General features: G+C 42.2%; 1 protein-coding gene across 2 annotated transcripts in view; it reads left to right on the top strand.

Moving 5' to 3' along the window:
* DPP6 (dipeptidyl peptidase like 6) overlaps positions 1–25144 on the top strand; it is a 573188-nt gene that overhangs the window by 35869 nt on the left and 512175 nt on the right. Inside the window, exon 1 of one of the 2 annotated variants that reach the window (XM_033053997.2) lies at positions 21894–22293. The exons of the other annotated variant lie outside the window; for it this stretch is intronic. Coding sequence (XP_032909888.1) covers positions 22243–22293 — 51 coding nt within the window. The 5' untranslated portion in view covers positions 21894–22242. Of the gene's footprint in view, positions 1–21893; positions 22294–25144 lie in introns of those variants that run through there. 2 annotated transcript variants of the gene reach the window in all.

The raw sequence follows: 25144 nt of genomic DNA on the forward strand, positions 1-25144 counted from the left end.
TTCAATTTATTCATGGCCAGTTTGTATCCATTTGTTCTTGTGCCAATGTTGTCCTTTAGCCTAAATAGCTCTGTTTCCTCTCTTATTGTATTCCTTGATGTATTTATAGACAACATTCACATCCCCTCTGGGCTTGTGTTTCACTAGGCTGAACAAGACAAGCTTCTCTTTTCTCTAGCACAGGCTCAGTGTTGGTGTGATCATCATTCTCCTGAGAACCTGATCTTACTTGGATTTGTTTCACCTCTGCGTGTATGGTGACAAATACAAATAATTGGAAATAACAGCAATCATCTTTATTCAAGATCCAATAGAGAAAAAATAATCTGCATTAAAAATGGGAAGTATACCTTCAGTAGAAGAGGTAGCAGCATTCCCTATTTTTGGTAGCATTTATATAATTCTGAACTTATTTCAAACACAAAAGAAAACCCATTTCATGCTCTAGAAAGTGTTTCTTTCTTCCACTATCCATATCTATAAGTATAGGGCTATTTGACACTTGTGGTTGATATTTTCTCCTCCCAAGCAGATTCTTAGACCACTGTTCTCTTTTTAGGGTCTGAGGTAAATTCAGAGGGAGAAATAAGGGAACGTTTGCATCCATGGTTTCAATAGATTTGAAAGGGTGTTTCCCTTTCTGCCCCTACTCCAGATGCAGTTGTGTGCCAGGGAAGGAGCAGTTTCAGGGCTCTGCATTGCACTGTGTCACTGCACCTGAGGTTCCCCCGTCCCAGTGCAGAGGTTGGTGACCAGGGCACTGCCCTTGCTCAGAAAGAGTTCACAGAATTCACAGAATCACAGAATCACTGGGTTGGAAAGACCTTCAAGATCATCAAGTCCAACCGATGCCCTAACACCTCAACTAGAGCATGGCACCAAGTGCCACACCCAGTCTTTTTTTAAACACATCCAGGGATGGTGACTCCACCACCTCCCTGGGCATTCCAGTACTTCATCACTCTTTCTGTGTAAAACTTTTTCCTAATATCCAACCTAATTTTCCCTTGGCACAGATAAGACTGTGTTCTGGTTCTGTCAGTGCTGCCTGGAGAAAGAGACCAACCCCACCTGACCACAGACACCTTTCAGGGAGCTGTAGAGAGTGATAAGGTCACCCCTGAGTCTCCTTTTCTCCAGGTTGAACAACCCCATCTCCCTCAGTCCTTCCTCACAGGGTTTGTGTTCTCAGTGCCTCCCCAGCCTCGTTGCCTCCTCTGGACGTGCTCGAGCATCTCCACGTCCTCCTTGAACTGAGGGGCCACAACTGGACACAGTGGGTTGGGTTGGAAAGCTGTGAGAAGGATGTGCCATGTGCTTTGGGACATGTAGCATGCCAGAAACAGGGCATGGAGGTCACTTTGAGCCCTTGAGTAAATCCGGGTCTGGGGACTGGCTTCATGTTTCGTCAAACAAAAGATACAGTTCTCTTTCATGCTCTCATAAGCTCCCAAAAGCACGTCCCAAAAACTTCATTATTTATTATTGTAGCTCTCATGTTGTGTTGGATTTAGAGCAAGAACCAAAGATGCTGACAGCAGTGTGTGAGATACATATGAAGATAGTTCTAGAGAGTTTATATTCTGATGCTTCTGTGCTGCAGAGATTTGGGTATCTATTTCACTTAAAAAAATATACATCTTTTAAAAATGAATGTAACATTTAGAAATATACATTCATCTGCTTCAGCTTAAGCAACTGTGAAAGCTTTTGAAAAGCCAGAGCCTAAATGAAGCACATAGCTGAGGTTTTTTGGGAGATGCAGAAAGAGTGTTAACACAGATTTATTTATTCAGTTACACAAACTCTCCACATGCTCATCTCTTTATACTAAGAAATGTGACATTTATGGGCCTCACTGGTAAAGTAAGACTCAGGCAGAGGCCTAAAACCTGGTGCTTCAGGTGAGTGAAATCATTCAATATGTAGGAGTTCATGAGAAGGAAGATAAAATATTTCACAAACATTTCTGAAAGCATGTGTTATTCCTTTCTTTCTTCATATTCCTGACATAGGTTGTCATCAAATGGCCATTTGACATACCTACAGACATCTATCACATCTTTCTTTCTCATCTAAAATATTCTCTGTTTTGAACTGCTCAAAATTTAGAGATCTCTCAATTAGAGATGATCAAAACCATTTCAGATTTAACAACCATCAGGAAATACAGCTTAATCAAAGTAGGCACATTTTTGCAGGAACAAATTGGCTTCAGTTTTGATGCAAGTTTAAATGGAGAATGAATGTAAATTAATTGTGTCAGGCTTCTTTCACTTAAATATAGAAAATATTTTGGTTTTACTTCACTGTTTTGATTAATTTTGTTTCAGCTGTCATAGTCAAAACATTTTGTATTTCTGTTCATCATTTATCTATGTATAATTCATAATTCATTAAAATGCTTTAGACTTGAAACTTTACTGTAACTTGATGGACTTTTTATTTCCCTTTAGAGTTTTGTGTTAGTGAGAAATTAAATGCTATTTTTTTTTCAAATTCAGAATTTTCTGTCAGTCAAATTGGAGTAAACCCCTTCTCTGTATTTCTTATGCTGTGGGGCTGTAATCTTCTCCAGATTTTTATTTTTTTATTACCAAATGACCCACATCAGTTCAGCTCAGCCAGCTTTTGGCACCAGAGGGTTCATTCAGATTCCACTGAGTACCAAAAACTGGCTTGACAGTCAGAGATGTGCCTTTCTTGAGATGATTCCCTGTGTGGAGAACTGCAGAGGGTTTTGGAAAGGGCAGTTCAACAACTGTCTGTAAGAACTGGGGGTACAAAGACTGGGGGAAGACAGGCTGACAGAGCCCAGGTGAGTCACAGGCTATAGACAGTTCATTTAATGATAAAAACTGAATTATTGTGGTACACAAGTTTGTAGTTGAGAACACAGCACAGAAAGTTGGAATAGCATTACTCAGGTCTGGCTGCTTATAATATGGATTAAACTGTCTTTGACATCCAGTGCCCTGTGAGCAGTTTATTATCTGGAAAGTTTTAGAGCCCTGTGTTTCACTGATGGTTATTCATCAAGTGTTGTCTTTGCTCCCAGGCTGTGCTCAGATGTCTTTCAAAATTATGGTAAATATTGATTTAGTGCCCTGCTTAAACATGCATCTCTGGCACAGACTGTTCAGCAAGTGTGCCTGTGTCAAACAGGAGAATTAAATTCACGGCCAGAGTTCACTATAATAGCTGTCTTATTCATCTAGTGCTTGCCTTCTTGGAAAGCATCATCCTGTCATGTGTGTCTCTGCAGTACGTAAACGAAATAAATCTATTAAAATGTTAAGATCTTTGACAGTGAAATATACTCAGACCTTTAATGCTGGAAAAGCCAATTTTGAAAAGTCACTGCAAAAAACAAAAATGGTGTGTTTGGGCGGTGTGTCTCAGCTCCTGCAGGAGAAACTCCCATCAAACTCTTCCATTCTCAAGTAGTATTTTGTTTCTAGTGTAGTCCATTCTCCTTGTGCAGTGATGACCAGTTCACCTCACCCAGTGTCAGAATTAAAACAGGCACCCCTTGAAGAAACTAGCAGGGAGTTTGGGGTTCAGCACTGAACCAGAGGAGGTGAGAATGGGCAGATGGATGTTCTTTTGCGTGTGGTGCCTCATGTGGAGCCTCTCACCAGTCGTGGGCCAAGTTTATATCTGTGTGTAGAGATTAAAAGAGAACTCTACAGTAATTTCACAATTATAAACCGCACCCTTTTGACTAAAATTTTGGTCCGAACCTGGAAGTGCGGCTTATACTCTGCAATGGCCAATATATGGATGAAGTTTAGAAATTTGCCAACGCGGAAGTGAGAGCCCCCAGAAGCCCCGAGCTGAGCCAGTAAATCCCGCGATTCTGTAACTAATTGGCAACTTTGTGAAAGGTGCATGTGGATCCTCACTGCAAACAAAAGTGTGGCTTATAATCCGGTGCAGTTTTTATATGGACAAGGAACAAAAAGTTGCCGACACTCAGAAGTGCGGCTTATAATCGTGAAATTACGTTCTTGTCTAGTGATCCTTGTGGAGAGCTTCCATGTGACCCACTGAGAAGTGCTCCAAATTGGGATCTTTGCCAACTCAGTCTAATATTAAAATGAGGCTCTAATTCCTCAGAATGAGCTTCCTTGACTGTAGTGTTTACAACAACAGAAATTGCTAATGCATGTAAAATTAATACAGCAAAATAGAAAAGGGTTGAGATGGTTTCAAGATGAACAGGAAAAAAATAGGTGCACTCAAATTTAAAAAGAAAAGAAATAGTGAATTTCTGCTTTATGAGAAACTATGTTAAGTTGTCCAAACCCCATCTAAGTTGTTTTTTCTCTTTTGTGAATACATGAAACCACAAATATTGTTGTTTTTTAAATAATATTTGCATAAAGCCCAGCCACTAGCAGTATTTAATTGTTAGCCTCTCTAAGAATTCATGTTACAGGAAGAATTCAATTTTCTTCATGAGAAATGTACTGTTGATTACTGGGTGTGGTCCAGTTTCTGGCTATGAGGGCTTTTGCTTGTGACCCATGTTGCCTCAGTTATTAACTGATCCTATCAGCCCCAGGAACTGCTGCAGGAATGGCACAGCTCTCAGCAGAGCCATGGGGATGTTTACCTGAAGGTGTCTGCTGCTCTGCTTGCATAGGACCTTTCCTTGGGGCTTTCCTTTTGACCTGCATTTACCTGTCCCTTATTGCTCTTTCCTAGAGCCACATCTTTTGTAATCTACCTACACCCAGTCAAATAAGCCTTACTTCTGTTATTTTTCGATGTAAAATGCAAAAATATGAAGGTTTGAGGTTTTTCATTCTGCAGAAATCTCACCCACAAGGAAGGGATTGTGTGGCTCCTGCTCTGGTGCAGCATTTTTTCTGGGATGAAGTTTTGATTCCATTATGTGCATTTTCCTGAATGGGTAGACATTGGTCCATGGCTGTATTTAGGAGGTTAAGCTTCTCATTAGTAATTTCTTCTCAGTTAGACTTCACACTGAAAAGGCAGAAAAGAAGACTGGGCTGATTCTGAGCCCTGGAGCAGCCTTTTTCTCCTATGGAAAATGATTTAGATATTTGTGCTGATTAAATTCCTTTGCCTCTTTTTTCCTTTGTGTTGCCTTTCTGATTTTTGATGTCTCTATTAGACATCTTCAGGGGAAAACATCTGTTTTATTGGAGGCATGAGGCAAGGCAGCTGCTGCTAACTCTGGGGAAGGGAGAGGACATAACTCTTAGTGGTGTCAGTTTAAGGTGCTGATGGATTGGATGGCAGATTCAGACAGGCAGGTTGGTGTCCCCAAGAAAATCAATTATGTGAAAGGTTAATTAATGACACATGGCTCATTTAGATTAGGAAGGGCAGCAGCTGGGCAGGCCATGAGATTGATTTGCTGAAATCATTACAACTGAAATGGGTTGTGTTGGGTTTGTTCTTGCAAAAATGAGCTGATTTCAGGTGGACATTCCTGGGTTTGCTTGAGCATAAATGGTGTTTGTGTGTTTGCATGTGTGCTTTACATATGTGTGTGCATCCCCTCATTGGCTCCCTAAAGGTCCCAGAGAAGATAAGAGACTCCCAAGAGAGGACATCATTGATGGTTTCTGAAGAGCCAACAGAAATCTGGGTCCCACTGAGCACGCTGGCACCAGGCCAGAGGGATGTTTAATAATGTGCTGAAATTTTAGTCTGGGGATAGTCACTGTAGGTCCAAGTGAAAGCATAAGTGGCTGGCTGGTCTGAGCCAGGTTGTTCAGCTTTCTGCAAGAGGAAGACTCTAATGAGTGAGGCTGCTCATAGCAATAATGGCATTCCCCAAAATTCAGGCATGAATTCAGTACTTCTCATCTCAGCACTTCATACAGCTGCCAGAGAAGCCCTTTTACTCAAGACTTACCCATCAGCAGTGGCAGCTTTTCAAGTAAAACTCAAGTGTCGTACTGGGGAGTAAGTTCACCTGAAAGAGAAAGGCACACATGTGGAACAGACTTTGAGCAACAAAAATGGACCATTCAACTCTTCTGGCCAGGACCAGGTAAGGTATTGCTGGGAAGGCTGTGGACAAAGTGCACGGCCAATAACAGCAGCATGATTTTATACTAGAGGCAAGAGGTTCTTCATGAAAATATTCTCCACAAATGCTTGTGTTTCATTATATAGCCCACAACCCCATGTTTGAAGCAAATGTTTCTCTTTCAGATTGCAGCAGGTGTTCTGATATGTATTATTAAGAGCATGGAGGTGAATTCTTCATTTATCTGTTGTGTGTGTGGGCAAACTCCAGAAAATAGGTGTGTAAGTGCTGATTAATCAAATATTGGAATTAATGGGATAAAACAGCGCCTTAATGGAAAATATTCAAAGTGTATGTTGTTCCTTATCAGTTTGTTGATTTTGTAATAAACATTGACTTGTCTGAAGAGCCACTGAATTACAGGTACAATTGAAGCAGCTTCATCTTATAAATTCTGGTGCTGTAGGTTGCTACATATCTTTGTAGGTTATCAAATAAAAGATAAACATGTCTGAACATCAGCCATGCACTGTCTTAGGAGCACTTTGAGAATATATAGGCTAAGTTTGCCCTCTACTGGATTGCAAAATTACATCACTGGTTTTATTACTGGCCAGATATGTTCTGGTTATTCCCAAGGAAGTTTCCCATTATGTGATATAACACATACACACCTCATCCTCAAGACTTGTGTCATCTTTCCAAACAGTTGTCTTTGCTGTATGAGCTGCTCCCTGAATTATTTTGCTAAGAGTTGTTCTTTTTACAAATGTCTCTACCCAGAGCTACTTTCAAACAGGGTTGTTTTGGTGCATTTTTCTTTGGATGAAAAGTTTCTGCAGTGGGAGTAATTCTGAATCTCAGGAGTAAACTAAAAACTGATCAACAGGAGCTACCTCCCAAACAGATCTGCTCTTTTCCCTCTGACAGCTTGTTTCTAGCAAGGCCTGGGATCTGCAGCAAGCTGTATTCACAGCCAGGAAAAAGTCCCTGAGGGGCTGCAGCTCCTGCTCTTTCTCTGCCAGTCAGGCTCCTTGCCACATATTTACTGAGCACTTTTAGTGTGGATGCAGCTACTTGCAGTCAAGGCATGCAGCGATGCTACATCCTAATTCTAAGTATGTACTGGGATTTCAAGGCTCATTTGGTGTGTGCTTGAAATAATAGTTACAAACATATACATCTGTGGCAGACTGCATTTGACATCAGCTCTGAAGGAGTGATCCCAGAGTTAGGAGTTCATGCCCACGAAAGTTAAATCTGGGTGATGAATCATAAGGTATATGAGGCCAGGTGCTCATCTAATCTAACTCAGGATGAATTCTCTGACCTGAACAGAATTGTGTTAACTTGTTCTGGCTGAAGCACCAGCCAATGTAATTTTTTTGTTTTAATGTAATTTCATTTGTTGTTTTCCTCTGTTCAGGTGTGCTGGTAAAGGAGGTTTCTTGGCCTCACCAAACCACTTCAAATTTCTGTCCTTGCTCATAATTTTTAGATCTGCTGTGTAAACAGGCTCTGTTTATAACCAGAAATAGTGTCAAAAATATGTTAGTTCCAAGAACTGAATTGTCTGACTGGACACTGCTCAGCAGATCTTTGTTCTGTCTCTGTGTTCAGATTTTGTCTGTACTGAAAAAAGACCAGACAGCACAGTGGGGCACCATTGTCTGTTCCTCTGGCAGTGCCAAAATCATGCTAGGATCAGCTGATGGCATTTGTAAGGCTTCTGCTACAGCTCTCCTTTTTTCTTCCCTGGATCCCCTGGCAGCCGTGTGAACCAGAAAGCTGCTGAGGGCTGTTGAGCTGACAAGGTTCAGGTTTCTTTTGCTATGAAGTTGTGTATCCGCACCCTGGAGTGCTAGAAGGTTGTGGTGAAAACCCCTGAAACTCAAAAAGCTCTTTCCAATAGCACTATAGTTTTCCAGAGCCAGCAGGTTGCTGTTTTCATGCTGGTTTTATATATAGATAACCTGAAAGAGGCATGGATATTGAATATTATCTGAGCTGCTCCACAGTCAAAACTAAATTTGGAGGTGAGGAGGAAACCAGCATCTCTTAGAGCATCAGGTAATAGAATCAGGTAATCAGGGAGATATTTCTGGCCGGGTGATTTATTTATCTATTTATTTCACCATCAATTTTTGGCGTTAAAGTAAGTCCCTGGGAAAAATGGGGTAGGCAAAAAATTATCAGTGGTGAAAAGTGAATGATAAATTACTGTGCCCATGACTCTACAGTTCATTTCAGGGGCAGCACTTCCAAAAGAGCTAGAGGAGAGTCAGCTACTTAAGTTTGGGAAGAAGTTATTGTAAAAAATGGATATTTGAATGGTATGTAAGAAGAAAAGGAAGACTACTCTACCAGTGGAGAGCCCACTGATTGCTCTGACCATGGAGGTTGCTCTTGAAGCCTAGGGAAGTCTACCTCATCAGCCTTTGGTTTCAGAATGTCCTTAGGTTAAACCCAGGCATTTGTCCCAGTAATTGATGACTTGTAGGGTCCCAGCCACTCAATCTCTCCATAACTCATCTCTGTAACTCAATCTCTGTGGGAACTGTGTACTGTGGTGTTTTAGACTGGACACAACCTGGTTGCACTGGGAAATGTGTTTGAAGGCAGAAACTGGTGCAAACTCCTCAGACAGGAGGGATAATTGCACAGAGAACAGCTCTGCTCAGTAAGGAGTTCCTGTGATTGTGGGGTTGAGGGTTTTTTAATCATTCCCAACCAGCCCCTCTGTGCTGAAGTAGAACTCCATTGAAGTCCCATCCTGAATGGGACCCCTAAACCGAGGCATTATGTGTCCTGAAATGTGAGATTTCAGGATTCTTTGGTGTCCCCAATGCCAATGGAGCTGAACAGAACAGCAGTGGAGCTGAGAGAAAATGCTACAGCTGTGCTTTGAAAGGGTGAACAAGGCTGGGTGTGGGAGACAGCTCACTGGATCCTGCCCAGTGACTGGAGGAGCTGGTGGGGGATGCTGGGTGCAAGCAGACCTACAAATTCTGTTACTTGATTGATGTAATTTTTTTCCCATTTAATTAGTGGATATTCAAGAACGGAGTGTGCAGGTTAAGACCTGAATAGTTTTAATATTGCTGGCAAAGCTCTTTCCTTGACTGTAACAACTTTTGCCTTTTAAGTGATATTCTTAGGACAAATCCTGAACATCACAATCTGTTTCCTAATGATAAGCCTGGAATAGAGCTAGTTGTGTCCTAATTTTTCCATGGACTGGTGCACAGAGAAGCTGAGATCTGGGTCCTCATAGGTTATTGGCACTTAACTCATTGTTGTAAGGGCACCAATAGGCGTGAATTGCCCTGACCAGCCTCATCTTGCACTTGTGTCCATGCTCTCTGGCCATGTCCAGGAGCTCTGTTTCAGACTGTGCTCAGGTGTCCATGCCTGAATTATATTGCTGGTGTCCCTGAGCCCAGCCCAGGCTCCTGCTGCCCTGGCACTGCCTGGACAGGCGCTGCCCTCCCTGGATGCACCCCTAAACCTTCCTCAGTGGTAGCTGGTCTCAGGCTGCTCTGCTGCTGGAGCTCCCTGAATAGATGTGCACCTGACACCCCACTTCACCTGGATGGAGCTCTTACCACCACAGCCCTGCCCAGATCTGTGGGGTGGTGCCCTCTGTCTCCCTCCTTCTCCCTTGAGGAGCAGCCCTGCTTTTGCTGCTCCCTGGCACTCAGCCCTGTGGAAGACTGAGTCCTTTATAGACATTTCAAGAACTAGCCCATATCTTGCCTGAGGCCACAGAGCAATATCAGCAGACATGACAAATCTTCATTGAGCCATCTTTCTTTTTGTGCATCAACCCTCTGTAATTAATACGATTTACAAACTTACATCCATTACTTAAGTGCTTCTGTATTCATAAAAATGTCACAGCATTTTAGTTCCTTTTACATTTATGGGCTGGAGCTGTGCGATCTGCAGGGCAACACGCAGATTTCCACTTCATTATAAGGCAAATGGTAAACAATTGCACAAATGGCTTTGTTGTTAGCTCAGGCCTGAGAACTGAGCTCTAGAGCACTGCAGAGCACAGGCTACTTTAATAGCAATGTACTTTTGATAGAGAACATGGAGATAAGCCATGGAAGACATTTGGGAAAATGAAAGCAAATGTGAAGGTGTCTTTGAAGACAAGCCATTTAAAAAGGTTTGGGAGTTGGTGAGGAGAGAAAGAAGAGAAAGGGACCTGGATCATGAGCACATTGCACAAAAACAGCCAGGAGGTTGTGCAGCATCTCTCACAGAGGACTCAGACCAAACCATTTTTCTGTAAAAAGATAGAAGGAAGAAGAAACACCCACATCTGTTTTACCTGTACAGGAGCCAAGCTCTGAGTTCCATTCTCTAAGTATTACAGAGGTATTGTGTTAACTCCACTGGTAGTCTGCCATTTTTAATTTAAAAAACAATAGCTATGGTGGTAGAACTAATCTGTGGGAGTTATGAGGAAAAGAAAATAATTTCTCTTACGTTCCTTCATCTCAGCTCACATCTAATTTATTCACTTCACAGACACATAAATTCGCACAGAAGTCAGACTCAGCTGAAACCAGAATAGATGGAGTATTTATTGCACAGGCAAGAGCAGCCTGAGGAACATCAGAAAAAAAAGAGAGCACCACAAGACATATTCCAAGCTCCTGTCTCATAAGAACCTTTGATTTCAAATTCTCTTACAAAGGGGTAAATAGTACCAGAGCAACTGCTGTAACAGACTGCATGTTACAGCTGGTTAGGGAGAAGTTGTATCTCTTGTACCAAAAACTGCCTACTTTTTATTTAATGGAAAAAAAAAAAAAAGAAAAAAAAGGCAATCATTTCAAGAGGAAGTAAGGCATAAAAACTGTAATGGCCAATCTCATGCAGCATTTGGAGTTACATCAAATTGCTCCACTCTGACTTTGGCCCAGATTTGTAAGACCTGTTTTGAGTTCAGAATTTATTTTCTTTGTATTCTATAAAAACATAGAACACTTGAATTTCAAGGAGGTAACAAGGATTTGTGTGGAACTGAATGGGAAACAAAAGAGTGAGTGGCTGCCTGGGGTTAGGATCTCAATCCATTTCTAACTACTGCCGCAGACAGAAATATAAATTTTGTCTCAGTAAAGTTTTAACAAAATGATGTCATTTTTCTCCATAAAAGCTGCTTCCAAGCTCTTCATCTCAACTTTTAAGAATATCTGCATGCATGTTATAGCTCTTGGCTCTAGAGGTCTTGGGGATCCACTTCTTTCCTTATGGAAAGGGCTGAGGAGAGGACACCCTGCCCCAAAGCTGTGGAGTAGGTGCTGGGTGTTGCTTTGCAGGCAGCCCAGGCACACACATGAGCTGTGGAGCACCGTGGCTGCTCAGACTCAGGCACTCAGGGACTCAGGACAACTGTGCAGGTCACACAGCCCAATGGCAATGCAGCTGAAAAGTCTCCAGAGCGAGGTGTGGGCTGAGCTGAAGTTGTTATGATTTCATCTCTAGACCCAAATGTCTAAATTCCACTCACATCTTAGTGCTCCAAGTCTTTCACTGGCCTTAATTCCTTTTGCTCCACATATTTCCGTTTCAGACCCACTGTGGTAATGCTATTCTGACTCTTCCCATTTTGCTCTGTGCTTGATCTCTCTGTCCTTTTACAGCATTGGTTGGACAAAACATGTTACTTACATTTTGAATTTTCCACAAATTCATCCTTTGAATCAGTGATTGCACTTGTTTGCTTGTGGATATTTTTTTTTTGGGTTTTGGGTTTTTTTTTTTTTTTGTTTGTTTGTTTGTTTTAATAAATGACAATTGAGACGGGTTCCGTTTGTAAAACATCTTGCGGATATGTATTACCTATTATATTTTTCTTATAAATATGCAAGCCTTGGTTACAAAAAGTATTTTTAAAAATATATTTTAGATTAGTTTTTGAGAAATGGTAGACTGATTTCATTTTTCAGCAGTCTGTAAAACTTCACTTGGTGCACCAGTTGCTGGGGGCTCAGCTTCAATGGAAATTAGTGACTTAGTAAATTCTTAATCATCTATTTTAAAGCTGAACAGTTTTTAGACACAGTTTGCAGGTTTTGATAGATAAAAGTTTTCATGGTGAGAATCCTACAGAAACTCACATTTTCTCCTTGCCTGTGTAGGGAGAAGGTTTTGTCCTCCTGTAACCAGGCTTTTCCTTTTCATGCCCCTGATGTTTCTGGTTAACATTCCTTGTGCAAGGCACATTTTCTATATCCATGATGTGCATAAGACAGCTGGTAAAAAAATCCAGGAGTTGAAAGGCAAGATCAGTTATCCAAGGATCTATCCTATGGAAAGATTTAATGTCTTATGAACTCCTGTGATGTAAAACAGCTGCACTTCAAAACAAAATCACTCATGAAGAAGAGTTTTTCCTTTAAAAATTTCAGCATAAAAATATATTCTTTCTGTAAGAGAAAATTGTAATCCTCAAAGTGTTGTTGTATTCCAAACACTGAACTTCATTTGTGTTGGTGTTTAATAAATTGGTTTTGTTTTTCAGCTGCAACAAGGGAAGATGAATTCTGTGGAAAAGGGCAGTCTAATGGAGATGTGATGTGTAATTTGAATGATGAATTATCAGAGCACAAGAGTAGCCTGTGTTGTGGTCATTTTATTGTTCTGTGCAGTAATAGAGTTAAGTTATATTTACATTTTCTAATTATATTTTGTTATGCAAAAGATTATATGTTTGTAACCTCTTGCCAAACCAACCACTGAGCCCTACTTCTCTCTCAGAAAAAAAAAAACCAAAAAAAAAAGAAAGAGAACAACTGAGACTGAAATAGAAAACAAAATAGATAATGAAAGCCCACTGCAATCACAGAGAGGCTCCACACTGAATTCCAGACAAGCATCCTGCATTTCATCATGGCCATGGCCATGCCTTCGCCTGCCCGCCGAGCCTGCAGCTCAGTCTCCTCCTGCCAGCAGCCTTGGCCAGGAGCCCTTGCTCAGTGCTGCTCTGGAAACACATCTTTAGAATCCCTTGCTTTGGGGATCAGCTGGGGAATGTGCTTGCTGGAGGTGGTGGCACCCAGAAGACTGAAATTATTCTCCATCAAAGGAGCTGTAATGGCAACCCAGTGATCAGCACACGGCAAATGCCATGTTTTCCCCATGCTCTGAGCAAAAAGTGTTTTTCTTCAAAGTTTTGGTTCTCCTTCCATTCAGGGTGGTCACTCAGGAGCCAGGTGAGCTGCCTAGACAGACACTCCATGGAGAGAGAGGGAGGGATCCCAAAGTTTTGAGCCAGGTTTTTTTTCTCATACCTTTCTGTAGAGTATCCCAATAAGCTGCTCTCTGCATCCCTGTATTGAACTAAACCAATGTTTCTATTCATCTATTTGGAGACACTGGGCCTGTCTAAGTTTACAGAGAGTCTCCAGAGGTTCCTCTCACCTCCCCATAATGAGCATCAACAGCTGAATTTCCTGAAAACTCATTTATGTGTCTTCATAAGTAAAGGATGGCATAATCCTTATTTTTTTTACTAGGACTTCCTAGAGCTTTTTGTTTGTTTCTTTCCATGCATTTGTTGCAATGAACACCTTTTTACTTACTTAGCTGTTTCCCTACCTTTAAATGACAGTGTCTAAATTAGATGTTATAGGGTGCATTAGAAAGATATTGAGAGGATATATTAATTTATGATTCCAGGTAAAAGAGAAATTTCCCAAAATAAAGTGTAAAGCAGGTTTAAACTTTAGTTCTTCTACCCCAAGGCTGGCAACCTGAACTAACACCTAGAAAAATAATAACAACTTTTCCAAAGTTCTTTCTCATTCCATTGGGAAAAGTTCTACCTCCATATTAGGCAGCCCTGTCTTTAACTGAAGGCAAAATGTTGATGTTATTGTTTGCATTGCATACACCTTGATTTGGAGCTGAAAACTGAAAAAAGTAATTAGATACTTGACTATTCTTACTAAATATTTTAAACATTCAGAGATAAACTCTTGGTCTCTACCCATCTTACTAACACTGGGAAAACAACAGTTCTAAGGTAATTTATATTATTGGATAGATGTCAGGGCCCTGTTTGCTCCAATATTTTATGAATGTGATAAAGTGAAGGCCCTAATCTAGAGAATTCACACTTTCATAAACTCAAATAATTAAAATAGAGTGATTGTCACAACAGATTAACCAAATCCTTGACTTTGGAGAACTCCAAAATACCATCCTAACAATTGTTTCACACCAATAGACAACAAGATTACTTGTAGGCATGATATAAATTTCTTCAAAAGGAAGGAAACTTAGGTACCTGGCCTTAAAAAATTAAGAAATTAGCTTACTAAATGCACCTAAGAAGAACGAACCTTGTGTTAAAATGCCTATACAGCAATATTTGGTGGCCTAATGTACTAAAATTCCACTGAAATTCCACTACAAAGTAGAGAAAAAAATATCTGCTGGTGTTGTAGGAACATCATCCAATGGCAAAAAACATTATCTTTGCCCTCAAGGTGGAGAAGAACTCAAAGTGAATTGACAGGATTTTATCAACCTCTCATCATTAAGAAAAGGAGTAATGCAATTAAATGTAGTCTTATTTTGTTGAAATATTTTATGTCAGGCACAGGGTGTTCTGAGGTGATACAGATAATTAGCAGAGAAATTTAATCATCCGTATCACAATGAAAGGAAAAAAATGGCTCTTTAATCAAAAGATAGACCCACCTGATCTGAAATGAGAATGTTTCAGTATGTCTTCCAGGCTAGAAAGCTAGTTAAAAATTAATGGAAGTTGGCAAGCATTAAATTATCTACCTAAAAGATCCTATACAGCTTCAAGAACTAAATAGAAATCCATTGATATTCACAAAATAAGTTATCTGCAGGACTAATGCATTGGAATAGTGAAATATAATATATCAAAGGCAGAATGCCTTCTGAGCAACGTGCCATCACCAGGGCTTGTGCTGAACAGAAGGTCCATTTGTGGGTCCAGGTTTTCTGCTTGGCTGGAACTGTGCTGTTTTATACCAGTAGAGCTTGACTCATGGTGGTGTTGAAGGAAAATGTGTGGCTAGACCCTGGCTGCAGCTGTGGCTTCAGTGGCAGGACTTGTGATGATTTCAATGGGATTGAGCCTCCTTGGCTCTTAGTGCATGGCATTTTCTTGGCAATTTGTGAGATCCTTCTTCGTTCTGGGATTTGTGGTTTTGGTATCTTTCCAACTTGGCTGGAATCACCGTCAGGAGTGAACACTTGAGTGAAGGAGATTTTGATGCTTTTTGCATTCTCAACGTAATTGTGATTAAAAAATGTAGACTGTCAGAATGGTATTGAAATAAAATGAAACTTGTTTCAGAGGATAAAATCTGTTGCATAACAAACTTTCAAATGTTTACCACCAGTCTGTCTATATTTTCATTTCAGTGGTAATGAGAAAACCTCAGCACATATGCTGTTTTCAGAATACTGTATTTTAGACAGGCTTTTGTGTGGATTTATGCATTTGTTTTTAAAGCTCTGCAGTCTCCACTTGTACTGGGAGAAGCTTGGTGGCACAGGATACTCTTAATTTAGCAAACACAATGGGATCCATTTGCTAGGCACTGGAATTGCTGAAGTCCAGATGGAAATCCAAAGTACATTTAAGGATGAGGATACTTGCTGGAAGAGATTAATGAAGAGTATATCATTCTACAGCAGGACTTTTGGTTTTTGAAGTATAAGAAAACTTCAGCTGTGATTAACCAGAATTGGTACTTGGCTGAAAAACAAAGTCCCATAATGCTTCTTATTAGCATTTTCCTGTTACTACTAGTGATTCTAATGATGTTGCCCTGATTTTCCTAGCATCCCCCTGCATTTAAATTTCATATACCCAGACATGATCCAGAAATCATATTCTGAATGCTTTTCCTCCTACTTTGAATCCCTCAGCAACTTCAATTTCATTCATGGAACATTATTTGAACTCTGTGTATTTTTAGCTTTTATTAATGAAGTTTAAAAGCTGAAAATGTGCAAAAACAAGAAGCCTTAAGAGAGAATCTATACTTCTAGTATAAATCCTCCAGAATTTGCCCTCCTGCAGCTGTCAACATCACTTCATGCTTGGGCTGCACAGTGGAGTTGATCTGCTGCTTGTCTTAGGAGGAAACCTTGTGCTCAGTATGGACTGGTGCTGCACCTGGGAAACTGATACACAAGGAATAAACTATCCAATTATATCCTTGGGAAAATACTTTTCTGTTTGGTGTAACAGGAATATATCAGTCTTCTCTCAAAGACAGCACTGCTCAGCTGTTCCACCTGAACATGTGAACTCCCTGAACATGTGAAGTTTTAAAGTCCAACATTAAACTGGAAGGGATGAGAAGTGAATGAACATGCTCTCAAAAAAATAAGGTGGAGGAAAGGTTGGTAGTAAGCCAACAAAAATCTAAGAATTAAAGGCAAAATTAATCAAAATATATATAATTCTAAAATTCAGAGGTTTCTGTCATATTCAATTTTTCCTCAGGAAACAGAGGATGCTGTCTGAGATAATATAATCTCCCTTTTTTCAGACTCTCACATTTATGTTAACAAAGATGGCTTAAGCACCCTCATGCAGTAAGAGCTAGCAAATATTAACTTTTTAACAGCAGCTGCTCTGTGATTATTCTAATCTCTTAAAGAATTAGTGATACTCAGAAGTAAATTTTAAATTTATTTAGCAGTGTGTTTACTTTATCTTTCTCTCCAATTTTTTTCTCTGGAAGACAAGCCAAGACTTCCTTAGAAGACAAGACTAGAAACTGTAAATACTTGGGCAAAGTTTTAGGATACTAGGAGTGAAGATTTTTCAGAGGAGACATGTATCTTGGCTTGAGCAATGAAATTCTCAAAATTGATCCACTTAAGAAGAAAAAAATTGTTCCTTGCTGTAATTCTCTGAGTTTCTTTTTTTTTCAGTGTTTCATTACTACTCTTATGGAATGTATTTAGTATTACTGAAGCTGTTTCTGGCTTATTTAGGATTCCACAGTGTAACACTCAACCATTTCATTTGGGATTCCACCAATCCTTTCCTCTTGAATATTACAATTTAATGACAAAGCAAGTACTAGAGAGGATCTTTGCCTCAGCTGTTGTCTCCTTTTCTTGGCACTCATCAGACCACATCTGTGGTTCAGTTTTGGGGCCTCACTACATGACTGATACAAACTGGAGCAAGTTCAGCAGAAAGCCCCCAGGATGGTCAGGGACTGGAACATTGAACCCTTGCGGAGAGGCTGAGGGAGGTGGACTGGAGAAGAGATGAGTTTGGGGGGCAGCAGCTTTCCAATTTTTTGGGGAGGTTTTTGAGAAGATGGAACCAAGCTCTTCACAGTGAGGTGTGTCAGGAGGATGAGAAGCAACAGGCACAAGGTGAAACAAGAAAAGTTCAGACTGAATGTAGGGAAAACCTTTATCCCTGTGAGAACAGTCACCCATTAGAACAGGCTGTCTAGTGAGGCTGAGCAATCCCAATTCCTGCAGGGTTTTGAGACATGGCAAAGCCCTGAGCAACCTGGTCTGACCTCAGAGCTTCAGTAGGAGATTGGGGTGGAGACTTCCTGAGATCCTTCCATTCTGAGTGATTGTCTGATCTCAAGTGTTTGGGATGGGTTCCCCTCAGCATTTTTCCTGAAAGTCACCAAGTGGATGCTTGACAGAAAGTACAAATCAGCCTCTCCCCTGCTCAGCTCAGACTGTGGCCCCAGTGAAGGGAAGAAGATGTGAATTACACATCAAAATGTGCTTGGGATCTGGGTCTGGTGGGATGCAGAGGGTGGGGAGAACTCAGAGCAAAAGAGTAATATGGCTTAACCCAACACAGTCTTGAAATTAGGTTAGAGAGAAGCCTGGGCATAGGCTTGTGGCATCAAGCTGACAGGCAGAAGACAGGATCCTCACAAAAGGGTCTGACTGAGAAGGAAAAGCCATTTGTTGTATTTTTAAAACCCAAATACTTCACTTTTTAAAAAGTAACCTTAAATTAAGGAGAAGTGGAATACTGATGTTCTTAGTACAACAGCTGTATTTGTCTGTGGCCTTACATCCTTAAAAGATTTTTCTTTCAAAATACTGAAAAAATGAATGTCTGTGCTCTGCAGCCAGCTAATACCTTGTGAAATTAATTCTCTCCTTCTATTCAGAAGGACTGTTCCTAGGCTTGTTTGGAGAGTGAGGAGAGCCAGCATCGAATGCAGTGAATGGGTTTTATTTGATAGAATAAATTCTCCTAGTCTCTTATCAACATGGCTTTAAATAAAGTATTGTGAATAGGATGTAAGCATTGTAGACTGTGTTCCTTCTCAGATAAAGAAAGTCAGCCTCAGAGTACTGAAACCCACAAAGAATAGAATATCTATGAGGCTTTATTTTCTTTCCTAGGTCTCATTCTGTGAGAGATATAAGAAAAGCACATTTTCTCAAAATGGCCTATAAAAATATTGGTGGATGAAGATGCCATGTTGGTTTTGTCATAGTACCTGAGGTACAGAGGCTATCTCCAGATCAGATTTTAAATGAAAACTTTCAAATTTCCCAGGGTTTGCCTCCTGTTATGCACCTTAGATGCAAATGGTCAGATAAATGCAATAAAAAGCCTTCTTATACAGGGGTTTTACTTCAGACCTTCCTGTTAAGATGCAGCTGAGTCTGGGCCAAACCTTCCCACATTGATATCAAAAGTAAACCTATTGGCAAAGGAGGTACACTGAGACTAAACCAAGGAATGCAAAAAAAAAAAGAATTTTCACATTTGACCTCTGAGAAAAAGCCTGATATGATGAAGGAATATTTTCATGTTTTTTTGAGGTTTCCTGGGCTAGATCTCTAGTCTTAAATACAGAGGGTTTTTAGCTACTTAAATCATACTACTACTTTGGGTCCCAGGGTGATTGTCTTGTCCTTCCACATCATTCAAAGGAAGCAAAAAAATATGTTCCCTACAAAAATGTAGAAGAAAGATCAGATCATCTTTCGGCATTCACCATGTCACTTCCTAATCATAAAAAACTTGATTCCTTGTTCAGTGAGAGTATTTGTTGCAGCTCCAGCGAATTTCCATTAAAATGACATGGAGAATATCCATCAAGAAGAAAAGCTCAAAAGGTGTCTGAATGGTGGATGGCAGGGAGTCCAGTCAGATTAATGCACTTCAGGGACTAACGTGGTGGTATCACAGCTGCCCTAAAAATCCCAAATCTGAAGGACAGTGTCATTGGCTGTTTGCAACAGAATCACCTGGCCACAGCCTGAGGTACAAATCTGCAGCACAGCTTAGTCTCACACTTACAGATCTGAGACCAAGTCTTGGCTGTTCCACCAGCCAAGCAAAAGTGGCCCAGGAGTGAAAATTACCAGCCAAGGTCATGATCAGCATCACCTGAAGTCTCTGGGAACACGAGGGATGCAGTTTTGGAATCAACTTAGAAAGCAACAGACAAATCATTTGTTAAAGAGGCATTTTGATCTGTAACTGAAAGGGTCACTCTGTCTGGGGTGCTGTGATCCTTTGGGCTGGAAGAGGCCTCAGGGAGTCTTTAGCCCACCCTCCTGCTCAAACCAAAGTGACCTTTCACATCAGATCAGGGTCTTATCCACTTAGCTTTGGAAACTTCCAAGGGTGGACTCTGATCATAAAACTTATCAGAGTTTTCACTACATCTTTTTTCAAAGTGTTAAATGGGTCAGAAAATAAGAATTAAAAGCTATAAACAAGAATTCTCTCTCATAGTGTGTTTGGCATTTTTGCCACAACATCATCAGTGTCATTTTGCACAACACTGCAAAACACTTTTGTTTCCTGTTTCTGGAAGTCTCTGGATTATAGGGTCAGTGTTCAATGGCAGAAGTGGAAATACAGTAATGTATAAATTCCAGCCAAATGGACCCTGGTTTATGTTTAATAAAAGAAAAAGCCCTGGATATTATCAGTGGTAAACTAAGAGTTTTGCCAGTAATCACAACTTTAAACAAAGCTGTTTTAATCAAGATAATTGCTACTTTTATGCCAATAGTGCATAAATTAAATATGAAATGAAAATAAGAGATAAACAGTGCAACTGCATTATGACAAAGCTGAGGTAAAAATATCCAAAACCCCACTACTGCCAGAATTCAATGTATGGTAAGTATTTCTATTAGTGTTTGAAGTAATGGAGGAGGCAAATATGAGCTACTAAAAGTGAAGCACAGGTATATTTTGAATTCCTTGAGGATAAAAACTGAGCTGGAACAGGAACTCCCTGATAAAAAACCAAAATCAAAATAAAGAAATAGAGACCAGAGTTTGAAGAACATAATGAAGAACTTTCTGCCCAAAATGCACTTTATATGAGATACAAACTATTCCCAAATAAAGACAAGAGAGAGAGTAGTCAAGATCTTCAAGTGAGGGGTGGCACTTTTGTAAAACAAAAGCTCCCCCAGGTAGTCCTCAAAGGTACCAGCATCACCTGGCATTGGCACTTCCCAGAAGTGTCTTGGAGTCTCACTTCTCCCATTACCACCATTTCTGAGATACCTGCTTAATGTCTTGGCTGAGGTTTTGCATTGAAATATCTTTCAACAGCTGAGTGGCTTAAAGAAAACTGTAGTGTGAGCAACACTGAGATTGCACAGGTTGTGTCCTATTTCTAGTGAACACCCATTGCCTATGAAGATGCTGCAAACTGTGAAGGAGCAGAGTTCAAAGTGCTACAGATGGGCATAAAATAAGGAAGCATGGCTACATCTGCAGTTCCCTGGGAAAAAAAAAAAAAAACAAAAAGGAAAGAGAGCTTTTGGCTTAGCCATTGGCTTGGTTAAACCTTGGATGATAAGAAGAGATCCTGATTTTTCTTCTTGGTTTCCCCCCTCAGATATTAAGTAAATCACTTCTCAGTTTCTTCTCTCCTTTTGAGCGAGCAACACGCAAAGCAGCCGTGTTCCTGTGAAATCCATGGGCACCTAATTCTCCTGAAATGTAATTATTTCTGGTGTATCAGGGACAGACAAAAGACACCACACTCCACAAGGATTTTATTTTTTTTTTTTCTGTGTGCAAGCTGAAATGTAAACCTCTGGGATGTGTGGCAAGGCTCACAAAAAGCTGCACCAAGGCGAGGAGGGACCACGTTCCCACAAGGGCAGCAGGACAGCACCGTCTTCAGGTGCTCCAGCCACCTGTGGGGCAGCGCAGCTGCGGGACTGCAGTGACATCTTGGGAACCCTCTCCTGGCAAGGCACAGAGGCCACGGCCGGGCTCAGCCGCACCCCGGCGCGGGCAATGCCCTTGGCTTTGCATTTTGCCGTGTGCGGAAAATCCTCCAGCCCGTTCCTGCGGCGGAGACGAGTTGGGACGAGTGCCTGGAAGCGCCCCATGTCCCGACATTGTCCTGCGGGCCGGGAGCGGGAGGGTCGGGGGGATGCGGGCCGGGGATGCGGGCCGGGGATGCGGGCGGGCCGGGGCGCAGCCATGGAAACGCGCCGAGCATCCCCCGCTCCCGCGGCAGCGCCGCGCTATTCCCCACCCTGCTGCACCAGCCGTGGCCTGGCCGGGGCCGCCCGGCTCAGCCGGTGAACAGTTAACGCCGGAGAGGCGGCTCCTCTCCCCACACCCTCCCCGGCTCCCGTTGTAAAAAGCGTGTGGAACCCCCCCGGGAGAGCGGCGAGCGGGCACGGCCAGCGGAGGGGGCGAGCGCCCCTCCGCCTACTCCAGCTCCCCTCTTTTTTATTCATTGCGCCCCCGACCCTGCCTTTTTCTGCAAGTGGTGCGCGGGGTGGGCTCGGTTCGGCGGGACCGCCCGGGCCCGGGGCGGCGGCCGGGCATGGCCGGGGCGGGGGGCGTGTGTGCGGCTCCCTCCTGCCCACCCCGCCCCGCCGGCTCCCGCAGGGCAAAGCCTGGATCCGGGTGGTGACAGAGCTGGGTGCCCCCGCTGCTCCCGCCTCGCCTCTCCTCCGACTGGGGCTGCTTTATTTTTTATTGCCTTTTTATTTTTTTTCCCCCCTCCTTTTCGGTCAAAAGGAAAAATATATATTGAAAAGGGTGGGGAAGGGAAAGATAGAAAGCGGGCACCCTCCCCCTCCGCTGCTCGTAGTCCCCTCCACTCCACACCAAAAAGAGCCATCGCAAGTGCACGCCAGTTCTTCACTAAAGTGATCCAGCCGCTGGATTAAGTAACTCTCGGGGAGCAGCACACGCACGCACACACACGGCAAAGATGAAGGAAAAGGCAATGTTTCAAACGGCTAAAATGCAAGGAAACATGCTGGTAAGTGGCTGCTGCTGGCGCCTCCAGTGACTGTAAGTAAGTGTCGGGGCTCCCTGCTCGGCTCGGCGCTGCCAGACCCCGCTGGGTGCGGAACCCCGGCTGGGGCTGGGCTGGCCGGGGACACACGAGAGGGGGCTCTGCGTGCTGGCCGTGACCCGCTCGGTGTCTGTATCCCCTCCGAACGGGGTTTAGGGGAGCTGGGGCATCCCCCTTTGCCGGGGTGTGGGGCTGGCTGGGGCACCGCGCCCCGGCACGGCCAACTTCGCCAAGTTGATGACCACGGTGTGTGTGCGTGAGCTGGGGGCTGTGCGGGCTGCCTCGCCTTTCCTCCGGCATTACTACTGGAGACATTTGTCTTCATGCCATTTAAAAAAAAACAAAAAAAAAAAAACCCAAAGAAAATCCTACTCGGGATGCCTTTTGAATAATCCCCCTCCTCTCTAAGGCAAAAATAAAGAGCATGCAGCTGCCGTGCCGGAAGAAGTGCTGGTTGCCATCTTGTGCTGATGGAAATATATTGGTGTGTTTTGCCTGCTGGCTTGACCCGCTGGGGGCGGCGGGGCTGGGGGTGCGCGGGGCCCCGCATGCGGCGGCTCCGCAGCCGGGAGGAGCTCGCTGCGGTGGGGCGGGGGATGCTCCGCAGCCTGCCGGAGCCTGCAGGGCGCTTCGCCCCAAAACCAACTCGTTTCAAATAACCTGTTGGTCTCCTGTCCCCTCTCTGCTCAGGCAGAGCGCTCCTGTCTGCGTTTTGCCTCCCCTGTGAGGGGAAATGCTAATATTTAATATAAAGGTAATGTCTGTTTCTCTCATGCCTTCTGTTGACGTGTTCAAGAAGCAGCCAAAGTATTCGCCATCCTTTAATCAAGTTGTGTAGTAAAATGCTTTGCTAGCTTTTTAAGGAAGTGCCTCCTTTTCCAGCTCCAGTAATATTGCTTTTTCCAGCAGTGGTGTTTAAGAGGAAGGTGCAATGCTATGTGACCTGTGAATTCAAGTAAGGGAACTGAACAGGAACTTCTACAAACATTCTTTTTCCAGGAGAATTGCACAGCCTGTGTGATTGCAGTGTGCTCCTTTTATTGTGCTTTTTTAATGCTGCAGAAATATCTAGTGCTGGAACTTTTTTATCATGCAAAAATTTAGACTATTGTCTGCTTAAGCTACTCATCCTAGTGGTCATTATATCCTTTGGTTAGGATGTTCTCTATCAGCAAGAAAAAAAAAATCAACCAGCTGAGATGACATTGTATGATTCAAGTACAGGGTGAGCCTAACTCACATACACAGAATGTGTAAAACTACAGAATAAATTAAAAACCTCTTGCACATTTTCCTTGCCTGTCTCTGAAGTCAGGGAGTGAGGAGCAGGCAGGGATTCCCCCACTGCCTGTCAGCACAGGGCTGGAGCTTCTGCTGGGAATTCTGGCTGGTGCCTCTGAGCGTGGCAAAATGGATCTGCATGTGGCCAGCTCTGTGGGATGAGCAAGGGCTGGGTGATGGATCTGCACCCAGGCTGGGCAGCAGGGGCTGCCCACAGCTCCCACCTGCAACCAGAGACAAGAGCTTGTGCCTCTGACTCACACAGGAGCAGGATCTGGCCCCTCAGGCTGCTAAGTCACAGCTACTTCTGTCAATTGGGGCAATCTCCCTGGACTTGAATGCAAGGTTTTTCTTTGGAGACTTCATTTTTGAGATGCTGGGAATCAAATCTAAAGACAGGAAAACTTACATTTGATTTTGGTGGGAGGGCAGGTGGATTTTTTAGATATGTCTGTTTTTATGGGTCACCTAAGCCACACACACCTGGTTTCTGTGTTAGTCTGGTCTGTGTTTGCAGCTGGATCTGTTGTTTATTTAAGCAATAATTCAGTTTAGGTGACTATTTGAGCTCTAAGATACTTGAATAGATTTTATATTTCTTTGAGATAGTATTTAGCAGACCTAATCCTGAAAACTGAGGTACACTTTGGATGGAAGTTCCAACAAGTTAAGCCTAGTACTTTATCCTTTTCCTTAAGCTCTTGTTTAAAAAATAGTATTTTTGCTTTTATATCATTTTTTGCTGCAATTGAAATTAGAATCCTGAACTACTCTTGTCAAATCCTGTTCTGTGGATGTCTTCCCTCACATATCTAGCAGTGATGGAGAGTACAGGGTTAGGGTGTGTGGGATCCCAGGAGGTGCATTACAGCGTGCCCTGCATCAAGTGCCTCAGCAGAATTCAGATTCATTGAACATTCAAAGTCCACCATGACTTTTTTGTTTGTTTGTTTGCTTTCTGGCAGTTTTGCTGTTGCTTAGAATCCTGACAAGCTTCTAACTATGTATTGATTTTTCTTCTCTTTAAAAATCTTTGTTAAATTGAGCTATTTCATGCCTAAAATGATGTGACAGCAAGTGATAATACTGACACACTGGTCCCTGGCCATGCAGTGGACCTTTTTAAAGTGTGGTAATAGCTCATGGAGTCACTACACCTGTGATTTCTTTATTACCTAATTAGACCAGCAAAAAACGAAGCCATTCTTGTGACACTGAGATAAATGTTTTTATCCCTGTGGCAGTATTTTACCAGGGCTTTGTTTGGTTTTTTTAAACAACAGCATTTACCTGGAAAGGTGCCTATTTTTATTTTACTGCTGTATTTCCCATTCATCATTTGAGCCAGGGGAATGCAACTTGCAGAAATAGCTCAGGCTCTTACAATGGGATTTCTCTTAATTCTACATAAAAGCTGTAGGGAGTGATTAATACACAGTGGTTTCTCCTAGTAAGAACTGATGTACCCTTGAGTTTTCCAGTGTATTTGAAGTTAATATGCAACAATATAGTATGGAGATAAATGTTTATCACT

Source organism: Catharus ustulatus, chromosome 1 (assembly GCF_009819885.2).
Source record: "Catharus ustulatus isolate bCatUst1 chromosome 1, bCatUst1.pri.v2, whole genome shotgun sequence".
NCBI classification, from domain to species: Eukaryota; Metazoa; Chordata; class Aves; order Passeriformes; family Turdidae; genus Catharus; species Catharus ustulatus.